The sequence below is a fragment of the Epinephelus lanceolatus genome, chromosome 12 (genome assembly GCF_041903045.1).
Source record: "Epinephelus lanceolatus isolate andai-2023 chromosome 12, ASM4190304v1, whole genome shotgun sequence".
NCBI lineage: Eukaryota > Metazoa > Chordata > Actinopteri > Perciformes > Serranidae > Epinephelus > Epinephelus lanceolatus.
This window is the reverse complement of record NC_135745.1, coordinates 34,157,624-34,169,428: the sequence shown is the minus strand read 5'-3', so window position 1 is coordinate 34,169,428 and position 11,805 is coordinate 34,157,624. Positions and strand designations below refer to the sequence as shown.

At 40.1% G+C, this 11,805-nt stretch overlaps 2 protein-coding genes across 2 annotated transcripts; one reads left to right on the top strand and one right to left on the bottom strand.

The window, feature by feature from the left end:
* Positions 1-324: 324 nt before the first annotated feature.
* Positions 325-4,854, bottom strand: LOC117272523 (glutamate-rich protein 6). Its single transcript, XM_033651491.2, has 11 exons — positions 4,463-4,854; positions 4,262-4,323; positions 4,022-4,150; positions 3,842-3,928; positions 3,550-3,755; positions 3,388-3,449; positions 3,036-3,214; positions 1,388-1,470; positions 1,110-1,268; positions 724-949; positions 325-626 (listed from the first exon to the last, which is right to left on the bottom strand). The coding sequence occupies exons 1-11, from the start codon at positions 4,569-4,571 to the stop codon at positions 348-350; spliced, it is 1,581 nt and encodes a 526-aa protein (XP_033507382.2). The 5' UTR covers positions 4,572-4,854; the 3' UTR covers positions 325-347.
* Positions 4,855-6,442: 1,588 nt separating this feature from the next.
* Positions 6,443-8,232, top strand: LOC117272411 (uncharacterized). The gene is made up of 4 exons (XM_033651330.2): positions 6,443-6,793; positions 6,870-7,010; positions 7,113-7,231; positions 7,517-8,232. The coding sequence occupies exons 1-4, from the start codon at positions 6,508-6,510 to the stop codon at positions 8,192-8,194; spliced, it is 1,224 nt and encodes a 407-aa protein (XP_033507221.1). The 5' UTR covers positions 6,443-6,507; the 3' UTR covers positions 8,195-8,232.
* The last annotated feature ends 3,573 nt before the right edge of the window (positions 8,233-11,805 follow it).

The following is an 11,805-nucleotide window of genomic DNA, read 5'->3' as shown; positions in this document are numbered from 1 at the left end:
CATGAAAATTCAGTAATTGACCTTGATCTGTGTCTCAGACTCTGCTGTGTTGGGTCCTTAACTTTGAGAGAAATGGGTGTTTGTTAGTAGCAACTGAAAAAAAATTGGGAGATTAAAGGACGTGAAGGAAAACCAGTGACCCAGATTCGCTATAGAGACATTCATTGAGTTATTTAGAGGTGGTTTTGGGGTTTAATCTTTTCTATGACCCCCAGATATGTAAATGCCATATTATTTTTGTCCCTGACATTCCATTTAGTTACTGTGGAACGAAAGAATAAAACACCCAAATCACAGTTAAACAAGTTTAACATTTATTAGCCACTGCTGTCACTGTGTCAGTGTAGTTAGCCAGTGCATTTAAGACAGTCCTGAAGGCACCTATAGATGAAGGCTCTTTCACTCTCACTCATCATCACATTAGCACTGACTTCCAGAAGACTCTGGGCGACACCATGGAGGTGAGGGGCTTGTGTAGTCTTCAGCAGCCGGGGATGGGAGGGCGTCATCAGGCACTGGCGGAGATGCTTAATGGCCAGGTTGATCCTGATCCTGGCTGCATACACAAACAGCTCCTCCTTCAGTACAGGAGGTCCTGAAGCAGCCGTGTTTGTTTTACATTCAGCCTGGAGGGGAGAAAAATTTACTGAAAAAGTTACCGAAGCAGAGCTGGAAATACTGGAAACTGCAAGATGAACAGAAAAGCTTCAAACAATGCTTCACCTGAGCGCAGCAGGTGCCCACACTGAACTTAACCTGTTGACCTTTCGCCAGGAAGGAGACAAACACTTTTTCCTTCCCGAGGACTCGGACCCCAACGCTTTTGTTGAAGGACAGGAATATAGGTTGTAAGGGAGTGGGAGTGAGGCTCAGGCTGCCCCAGCTCCACCGACGAACCCTGGCACCCGTCTCATCCAAACACTGACCGCCTGAACTGTTGAAGGTCAGCCTGCAACATAAACACAACCATGCATCACATATTATAGGTAACAGCAAGCATGGCTACAGATAAGACATTATGTTATGAAACTGTGGATGCATCCTTTGTCATTTAAATTCACCTAAAGCAATCTATACTTTAAATATATTCCAAACACTTTTCTTTGTACCATATATTTCCATTGCTGTGATAACATGTCGCCCTGCCATCGGACTGGAACAGCGCTCTAATCGGTTGACAGGAGGCATCACTGTCTTCATACACGATGCAGACCCTTCCATTTTCTTCAGTGACCACGACAACGAGAGCCAGGAGGCCTGAGGGATAGCTGTTACCATGACGATAAGGAGGGGAACACCCACTGCACAGTGCATGTTGCCTTGCACATATTAAATTCTCTCTGAAAACATGATATAAATCTACAAGCACTGAACTGTGAGCGGATACAAGACCTGAGCAGAGCCATCAGGGAACACAGTGAGAAATTTCATCCCACTGGGATAATACTTCTGCAGAAATTCTGCCCCAGCCTGTGAACATAGAAGACAAAAGATGTTCATAACAGAAAGCCTCCATTATAAAATAACTGTGTGGAAAATGTGGGCAGTTAGTAGGCACAAGGAGCCTGATCTAAACTATGAGCTATAAATCAGGAGGATATCTCTGCCTCTGCTGCTTTTGACTTCTTTCTTTTTAAAACTGCCTCATGCCCCCCTTCTTCATGGAAGTACAATACTATTAGATGTGTTGCTATTTTAGGACAATGTTGGGGTAACCCTTTAATAGCAACAAATGTTCGTTATAATTAAAAAATAGCCTATTTACAATAGCAAATAGCTTACATTTATATTTACCAGCTGTTCCATGGTTTATTGCATTGATCAAACACAGTGTGACCACAAGGGGGCAGTGTATATATTTATGTGCACAGATTAATATAAAGCATTTATAGACTTCTTTGGCTTCTAATTAAAGACATGATGATTATGTGCCTAGGCCAACTACTTGCAGCATGACTTGTTTGAAATAATTTTGGATGGAAAAAAGAAGACTACAACAAAAGAAAGAAAGAAAGAAAAAGAAAGAAAGAAAGAAAGAAAGACAGAAAGAAAGAAATTCTTAAGGATATAATGGAGAAATTGACTGTTTTCTTAAAAGCTGCAAGTAAGCAGTTTGGATACTTCAGTGCCACTGAACTTGGCTACGGGACTTTTTTTTAGGATATAAATAATGTATTGATCTATCTATATTGTAAAATTGTATGTTTAAATATGCAAATGATGCATTACCTTGTTAAGTATGCACTAATTTGCATACATTTTCAAGACAAATCTGAACATTGCAGGTTCAAAATTCTTGTTTCATGTTTTTAGGAATAAAATGTTATACAAATCAGGCTATGAATGATGTATGAAAAAAAAAACCACTGTAAAAGCCTTCAGAACACAGCAGGTGAATATGTTAAACTTTTAACCAATAAATATCACCATGAAATTTCCCCAGCTGATTACTTAAATTAGACAAATATTTATGGTTGTTTTTTTTTTGTTTAAAATGCAAATGAGGTATTGTCTAATTACTAACCTAACTTATTCGTCCTTACACTACTCTTGCATGTATAATTAACATAGGATGCACATATTGTACATATGTCTTATCCCTATCTTTCTATCTATATTTCTAAAAACTTAACAATTAGCTTTATACGTTGTGGCACAATGCACATATTTTATATTCTTAAATACATTATATACCAGTGTTAAACACTGTAGCATTATGCAAATACTGTATTTTTATGCACTTCCTATTTTCATATTCTTACTTCTGCTTTCTTATAATTTTTATATCAGAGCGACTGTTACTTACTACGTATCATTTCCCCCAAGAGCTCATTTACGTATTTCTATTTCTGATAACCTTTTGCACATATTTCCAGAGCAGAAATGTGAACTAAAACAAACTTTCCACTAGTCTGACTTCTGTGTTACAGAAGTAAAATACCATCTGTGTACAGGGTCATCAGTTTGGATAACATCAATAAGATGCACTTAGTATTGACTTTGATAAAACAAACATGATAGTAATTTGTGAGTACCTGATGATGACATATGCCGAATTTAAGTGACTTGTGGTCACAAAAAGGGATCAACGGCTGCTCCTCTTCCTCTTTTGTTTTCAATTGCTTCTCAGTTGTGCCACAGGGATACACTGTCCAGCATCCTTTTCCTAGAGCACAGGAGAGCCGGAAGCTGAGCACCTTTGATGTTGGTGCAACTAAACACAAGAAGAGAACAAAGTTAGTCTCACAAAGCTATTTGAAGGCACAATTGTTTCGTTTCTTTCCAATAATCTTAAGAAAAAACATAGATAACTTTATACACACTATTTGTCAGCTCATGTTTGACTGGATGAACACATTTAAAGCTATGAATGAGTACAGTACTCACTTGTTTCTGCCACAGGTAGCTGGAGTGAGTAATCCTCATAGACTCTCTGTTCTGATTGTTCTCTGATGAAGGATACAGATTACATCGCTCTTGGTTTAAAGTTTTACTTTTATATCATTTTATATTAAAAAAACAGAGACATATTGTGATGCACATTTGTACCCGAGTCCTTGTGGCAAGTCCATGATGAACTTGTTGTGGTCCTCCATCGCCTTGCCTTGGAGGACAAGCTCCTCTGTCTCTGTGGCTGGCTTGTCTATGGGCGATGTCATGGTCCTCGGGTCACACCTCCCCTCAGCCAAACATCTCTCCTTCATCAGCATCTCATACAGCCACTGCCGCCGGGTACAACAGAAGAGTGGACCTGACTAGGATGGACACAAAAGAGGATGCAAGGAGGTCAGCAGTGCGTCATATACACACATTTGGAGAATGTATTCACTTCCTTCCTCACCTCAGGCCCCTGTGCCCACGTTAGATCCAGTGAAGGTCGGGCCTTTTCTCCACAGTACTCACATTTCACTTCACTTTCAGTCACAAGCTGGGACAACAAAGTGTTAAATTGGACTAATAAGCAACACAGACTGCTGCAGAAGGGAATTTAGAACAGTGGGTAGTAATGTGATCTTTTTACCTCTGGTAGAGTGGTTGTTAAGTTCATCCTGTGGTTGTCAGACTCCCGATTGTACCTCAGAACTCCTGCTGCTCTGATACAATAGGTGGGCGGGTCACTGACAGACTGCGGACAGCCCTCTGATATCATCTTACCAAACCCAGAGAAAAATAAAGTAAACAAGTAATTCATCAAAGACTTAAATAAATGAGGTATTTATTGATTTAAAGCAGTTGAAATAAAGGAAAATAGACTTCTTACGAGGTCATCCACGGCAGATAGTGGCTCAAGGAGATGATGCTCTGATGTAGCAGCAGCAGCATCTAATGGTAAAACAAATCTGTGGCATCATTGGATTATGTCCCATTAAGAGAAGTCAACACAGGCCTGAATAAGACAGGATCTTTTCCTAGGTTGTCGTTTCTAATAGTTTATTTTTAATTGTGCCTGAAGCAGACTCACAGGAGGAGCTGGACCTCATCTTGTTGTCTGTCCTTCTGACTGGAGTAAAGCCATTGAAGAGCCATGAAGACTGAAGAGCCATGAAGATGAATATATACAGTGGACGCATTAGGACGCAATTAAAAACACATCAAGCTGCACAACCACAAAAAAGCAATAAAATCAGTACACACATGTGGTGCACTTACCTCAATATGTCACACTTGCTGGTGTTGTCAGTAACCATGGAGATGAAATAGCAATGTGTTAATGTAATGCCTAATTTTGGCCACTGCCTGACTGGTTTCTTATGCCCACAAATATTTAACAATTACATTATACACTTTAACACCGTCACAGTGCTAACTGTTTACTCTGTCTACTCTCTCGGCAGAAGAGATGTAAACTTTATGTCAAGGCTTCAGTTTAAAAAAATACATGTTCAGATCTTATTAGCATGAATCTAGGTTTATTTTTGAACATAAATTAGAGTCTATATGTGTGAGATTAGTAAGTTGAGTGTGAAGGTTTGACTTTCATTTCTAAATTTTGCAAAATATCAAAATCAGATTTTTCTTTAAGGGACCTCCCTTCTATCATTGACCCCTGACCCCTGACTAAGTGACGTATTTCATGGATATTTCACATTATATTCAAAGCATAACAATAACAGTACAGAGCAACTGATAAACTACACAAAATGTGTGCATAAAACAATTTGACATGATTATTTCCTGAATATTGCATCAGAGATGAGTTTACTTGTTTTAAGGAACTTTAATACAATTTTCTGTCCGTATTATGTTTTTTGTTTTTTTGTTTGCTTGTTTTTTATGATCATGAATACTAATCAGGGTGTCTACAGATATAGTTAAATTTAACACTTTTTAAGACCTGTTTAATACCACTACTAATGTCAGTTCAAAATGAACAGTAAGGAAAAGTTTAATGTGTTTAATGTAAAAAGAAAAGAAAATATCATCACTGTCATAGATTCTATTTATTATTGCAGTTCTTCAGTCTGTCCAATGATTGTCATCAGTCATCAGGCTGGAGAAATTTTCACAGTAATGTGACCAAAAATATTTCAGACCCTGTTAACAGGTTGCTCTTTGACTGTTTTAACTTAAGAAATATCAATTTCATTAAGTTTTCTTTAAAGGAATGAAGATTTGAATGAAGAGGAGATTAAGGCAAAGTGTGGAAAGTGTTTTGTTAGGTTGTTTTTAAGTTGGGTTACACCCTTTAAAATCTAGAAGGCCTCGTGATAACCCCCTGAAACTTTGGCAACCCCTAGTGGGGATCAGGACCCCCAGTTTGGGAGCCAGTGTTTTAGTGGATTTGGAGAGAATAAATGACAAAACAATCTCACCTCAGTGTCCAATTAGAAGTTTTAATAGCTTTTAGATTTTGTTTTCTAGAGCTCCCTCTGTGGATGGAGTTTACCCTGTACATGTTCAAATTTCCATTTTTCTCCCCTGAGTATTTGTTTGCTCAAAAGTTGGACTTCATATCACATTATCCTCACCATAGGTCAAGAATGAACATTGAAGCCCTACTAAGTATGTGAACAGCATCTATGGCAGGTTTAAAAGGCGCATTTTGAAATTTTCTGAGTTTTGAAGTTAAAGTTTAATGTGCTTTTTTTACTCCCTGTGTCACATGCAAAGCACAATTTCTCCACAAGATGGCAGAATGGTTGTGAATTTTTTTCCTGTGTTAGTTATGTGAGTCAGAGTGAGCACCTTTTGATATTGTACTTTTATTTTTATTATTTATGAATTAACTTAATACATGGTTGACCAGACCAGATGTCTGGTTTTGAAGTGAATAAGCAAAAACACTGACATTGAACTCTTGTAGTAACCAGCTCACCCCTCCAGCCTTGCTGTCTGGTGACCTTTTGGCATCACAGATGGAACCAATGCCAGCTAATCAGAGAACAATCAATCAGCACACCTGTCGCAGCTTCTGATTGGCTGTTGCTGTTCTGCATGCAGTGGAGCCTGCAACACAAAAAGCTGCAGCAGAGCAGAATCTCTCAGTTCTTAACATTTCCAGGACTCATGTGTACTGAGATGATGCATAAAGGAGAGAGGAAAAGTTCTGCTGTTTACTTGGCTTCAGCTGTTATTCTGATGTGTTATTTAGTGCAAACAATAGACTGCTATCGACTGAGGAAAACAGAACGACGAGAGGGGCGAAGAGAAGCTGACGCAGCCCAAACAGCAGCTGTCCAAGAGGGGAAAATCTTGTTCGGGTCAGGCCTTGGGTCACATGCAGATAGGAACAAGAAGTCATCCTCAAACACCTCTGTGGATGATGAAGCTGCTTATCAAGCGGACTCTGCAGGTAAAAATCTGACTTCTTTTTGTCCTGGGAATCTCGAAGTGCTGTTATAGTACCACTAACCAATGTTCCCTTTCAGGCTGGTCGAAAGGACAAGTATATGACCCCAGTCCCAAAGAAGCATCATTTAAGCGCATGGCACCTTCCCTGCAGTGTGGGCCAGACCAGATGAAGTTTAGAGCAGTGGGCCCAGGAGCTACACAGTTTGCAGTGGAACAAGGTGAATTTATTTACACCCATTAACTAATGTCTACTCAAACTGTACAATGTAGGCATTTGCACCAAAAATTGTGTAGTGACATTGAGAACTTCTCCCCCACAGTAAACGCAGCTCCGATGCCTCTGTCCCAAGTCCCCTCCACCTGTGGCTACAACATGCAGAGGAACCTGCTTGGGCTTGTTTTGTTGGTTCCCTATGATGGCTGCAACATGGTGCAAGAGGTAAGCTGTGTAATGAAAGATATTGCACCTTCAGAATGAGCAAGAGCTGACAATCAGTGGCTTATTCTGACAAAACACCTGGACTAACCAAGAGCTTAAATTTGACAAAGCATAAAATTTAGGAAGTGATTTGTTTCATTAGTTTAATCTTAATTCTTTATTAGTCCTTTTTTAGACTATACCCGTATAGACTAAGAGTAAATGACAAAGCAAATCTGGACTAATTGATAATGAAAATAGTGTTAGCTTGAATTGGTTTGTGTCTAACTTTTGTTTTCTCCTAAGGGTGGAAATTATATGCTCCCAATGCGTTGGCAGGGAACTCCAGTCTCACTCATGTGTCCCAAACCTGCAGCACCTGCTGCCACAACTGCTGCCCCTCATCACCCTGCCCCTCATCACCCTGCCCCTCAGGTGCCTCAAATTCCCCATTACTTTCCACCCTACATGTATCCTAAATACCCCGTAGTACCAAAACCTACGACGGCAACGACCACAACAACTGCAAAGAAACCACAAGTTCCTCAATACCCGTTCTACCCTCCATTTTACCCCTATCCCCAACCTGTTCCCGTCACAACAGCAGTGCCCACCACCACCACTGCAAAGCCAGCAGCAGACACGTTTCCTCCACCGATGTATCCTTTTCCTTTCTACCCTTCTTTTCCTTGGCCCTTTCCAGGGCCTCTGCCAGCAACCCCGAAACCCACGACAACTACAACAAAGGCGCCAACTAAACCCCTGATACCGCCGTTCCCACCATACCTGCCTTTCTATCCTCCATTTAATCCTTTTTACCCTCCCTTTATGCCTCCCTATCCCAACTTTCCAACCCCTAAGCCCACAACAACGACACCTGAAACGACAACCAAGAAGAAGGACCCAACACCGCACCCTCATATTCATCCGCATGTCCATTATCCATATCCATTTCCTCCTGCTCCTTTCCCCATTTCAGGCTAGTCTGCTGAAACAGTTCTAATAAATGGTTTGAACAATAAGTGACCCTGTCCAATTGTTTAACCTGCAAACTTAGAGAAATTCAACTGTGGGGGGAGGACTTTGGTACCCTTTATTCTAAGCTTATGAAGTGGATGAGGTAAGTGGTCCATAAATAGTTAGTACATTTGATTAGAGGCTCTTTGGAAAGTAAAGTGGTGCATTTGACAAATGTGAGACATTGGTTAAAATTGTCAACAATCTAAGCACAAATCTTCTCTTTGTGCAAAAATGCATACTTTTTCCAGCATCTTCAAAATGAGTTTCTTTGCATCTAAAATCCTGTTAATTTTCAATAAGTGACCTTTTCATTACAGATCACTTATGGTAAACTTGGACTCAAATGTCATTTCCTGGTAAGTCCTCAGGTGCAGAAAGGATCAACTTTTTTCATATCAAAAGGCTGGTTAGCTGGATTATTTGACTATTTAAAATGTACATAAGCTGATAGTAATAGACTATTTTTAAATTGGATTAAAATGCACTTTAGGCTTATTGTGGTTCTTTATGCCAGTACAAGATGGCAAAATAACAATTATACAACAGTTAGTTCCGGCCCTGCAATCTGATTGGTTGAGAGACAGTAAAACCGTGACGATATTGGAGTACAACATCACGGTTATTTCACTGTATGTATCACTCCGCCTCACAGCTGATTGCAATCAACAAATCAAAACTGACGGTTAGTGTCAGTTAGGTCAGCAGTTGCGTTGTAGGCTACTTAATTCATCCACTGTCAAACAGCCAAAAATATGGATTTATTTCCTAAAATAAGTTTTGAATTGAACTATGGTCATCAGGAAGATGGAGAGGAGAAGCTGAATCCATCTGAGCACACATCTAGGTTTGTCAGTGTTTCATCAGCAGAGCTCAATGATTTGGAGAAAAGCGACATACTGTCAGATCAGAAGGCAGAGTCAGCTGTGCCTGTGAAGCGACAGTCCTCCATACAGTCACCAGAGACTTATTTCACCGGCTGCACAATTAATGGAAATGTGCAGATAAATGTGTATAAAGAGTAAGTGCCTGGCGCACCATGTCTGCGTTACATAGCAACGGTGACAGTGGAGTCCTGAGGGAACTATTTTTGTTGGCGGAAGACGAATAAAATGCTTAAATTATCTATTTTGTCCTCATTTTTCAACATTTCTTAATCAGCCTTGCTTATTTAACTGAACTGTTGTATGAAAGCAATATCACACTCGAGCTCGTGACGTTGTACTGTGATATCATCACGGCTGTGATTCGGTCGTAGGCACTCGGCCTGTGGCCAAGTGCCGAAAACAATCACAGCCGTGACGATATCACAGTACAACATCACTCCCTCTCGTGTGATATTGCTTAAGTAACATGCACCTTTAAGTGAATATTTCATCAGGTTTGCTGGCAGTGGTCTATCCAAGTTTACCACCTGGATAGATTGTAGTTGAGTCAGACTGGGCTATTGGAGACTGTCCACATGTGGCACCATGGCTCAACCATTTAAGACTCTTTAAATATTTTATTTGGATCATAATCAAGTTGTGCTTGAGCACAAGGTGAACCCTTAAAGGAAATGATGAAATAAGCAGTAAAAAGCAAATGTAATGTCATAACATAAAACACCCTATTTGCTTGGTTTAGCTGTGTATTTTGTATTTAATTATTGCTATATATAATTAAGCAATATCACACAAGAGGGAGTGATGTGCCTCGTACCTACAACCGAATCACAGCCGTGATGATATCACAGTACAACGTCACGAGCTCGAGTGTGATATTGCTTTTATACAACAGTTCAACAGTTAAATAAGCAAGGCTGATTAAGAAATGTTGAAAAATGAGGACAAAATAGATAATTTAAGCATTTTATTCGTCTTCCGCCAACAAAAATAGTTCCCTCAGGACTCCGCTGTCACCGTTGCTATGTAACGCAGACATGGTGCGCCAGGCACTTACTCTTTATACACATTTATCTGCACATTTCCATTAATTGTGCAGCCGGTGAAATAAGTCTCTGGTGACTGTATGGAGGACTGTCGCTTCACAGGCACAGCTGACTCTGCCTTCTGATCTGACAGTATGTTGCTTTTCTCCAAGTCATTGAGCTCTGCTGATGAAACACTGACAAACCTAGATGTGTGCTCAGATGGATTCAGCTTCTCCTCTCCCTCATCTTCCTCTGATGACCATTCATAGTTCAATTCAAAACTTATTTTAGGAAATAAATCCATATTTTTGGCTGTTTGACAGTGGATGAATTAATTAGCCTACAACGCAACTGCTGACCTAACTGACACTAACCGTCAGTTTTGATTTGCTTGTTGATTGCAATCAGCTGTGAGGCGGAGTGATACATACACAGTGAAATAACCGTGATGTTGTACTCCAATATCGTCACGGTTTTACTGTCTCTCGACCAATCAGATTGCAGGGCCGGAACTAACTGTTGTATAATGTAATGTAATGGCAATGCAATACAGCAATATAAAGTCTGTTCTGCTGTACAGTTCAGAGAGTTGGCAAGTGGTAAAAACAGACATGATGAAAGTAGAAGTCTTTCACAATGGATGCCTCAGATGAATATGCAGATCTTCTGGCCAAAATCTCCAACCTTCAACTGTACAAGAAAACAGGTAGCTGGAGCATCACCAAAGAAATCGCACACAGATGTTTGAGATGGCTAAGCCATGTGCTAAGAATAGAACAGGGCCAGATCACGAGTCACCTGAAGATGAACACCACCAGGCAAAAGAAAACCTGGAAGGCCCAAAACCACCTGGCGCAGAACTGTGTCACTGGAGTTGGAAAAGATGAACCTGTCATGGGGGGAGGCGCAACATGCTGCCAAAGATCGGATGTAGTGGAAAGAGCTCATTGAAGCCTTCCGTTCCATATGGGATAAAGAGGAGTAAGTAAGTTATTGCTATGTTGTCTTTATGCTCAAAAACCGCCAGCAAAGAGATGGTGTTTCTGCCTGAACCGTCTGCCTGATAGCCACCTTAAAAATTAGGTGACTTTGTGGCTCCCTGATAGCCTAAGAGTTTCCAGCTCTGACCATGAAAAGCAATGTCCCTGATCCAAGTCAGACTGGGGACCTTTGTTGTGTGTCATTCCCTATCTTATTCCCCTATGATTTCCTTCGCTTTCTACTTTCTCTTTCCTGTCAGCTCTATAATAAAGGTAAAACCAAAGCCCAACCCATGGGCTACATCTATGATCTAGAAAATCTTACTGTTATTACATCCATTAAACTTAGAGGTAACATTTTATAAATATAAGTTGCAATTTGTGTAGTTTTTTAAGTCTAGTATTCATTTTCAAACTTCTCTTTTTATTCGCAGCTCACATAGACACATTTCCTCTTAGGATCATTACAGTTTCAGCTATTTAATAACTTTGTAAAATATGATAGCTCAAAATATAATGATTGTGGATTTTTTTTATTTTGAAAACCTTGAATATATTCAACCATTGAGCATGGGTTGATTATGAGACAATGGGCCCCTGGGCACAGATTTGCAAAGGGCTCTACCACCTCTCCTACATAGGAGCAAAACACACATACTTTGTGGTGGTTTCATGTCTCTTAGTGG

What these genes read in the sequence shown, in the direction of transcription:
- LOC117272411 (XM_033651330.2), top strand. Translation starts at nt 6,508, where the DNA reads ATGTGTACTGAGATGATGCATAAAGGAGAGAGGAAAAGTTCTGCTGTT. An exon ending in TTATCAAGCGGACTCTGCAG is followed by an intron (nt 6,794 to 6,869) that starts GTAAAAATCTGA and finishes GTTCCCTTTCAG; the next exon opens with GCTGGTCGAAAGGACAAGTA. An exon ending in ACAGTTTGCAGTGGAACAAG is followed by an intron (nt 7,011 to 7,112) that starts GTGAATTTATTT and finishes TCTCCCCCACAG; the next exon opens with TAAACGCAGCTCCGATGCCT.
- LOC117272523 (XM_033651491.2), bottom strand. Translation starts at nt 4,571, where the DNA reads ATGCGTCCACTGTATATATTCATCTTCATGGCTCTTCAGTCTTCATGG. An exon ending in GATGAGGTCCAGCTCCTCCT is followed by an intron (nt 4,324 to 4,462) that starts GTGAGTCTGCTT and finishes TTTTACCATTAG; the next exon opens with ATGCTGCTGCTGCTACATCA. An exon ending in CACAGCAATGGAAATATATG is followed by an intron (nt 950 to 1,109) that starts GTACAAAGAAAA and finishes TTTATGTTGCAG; the next exon opens with GCTGACCTTCAACAGTTCAG.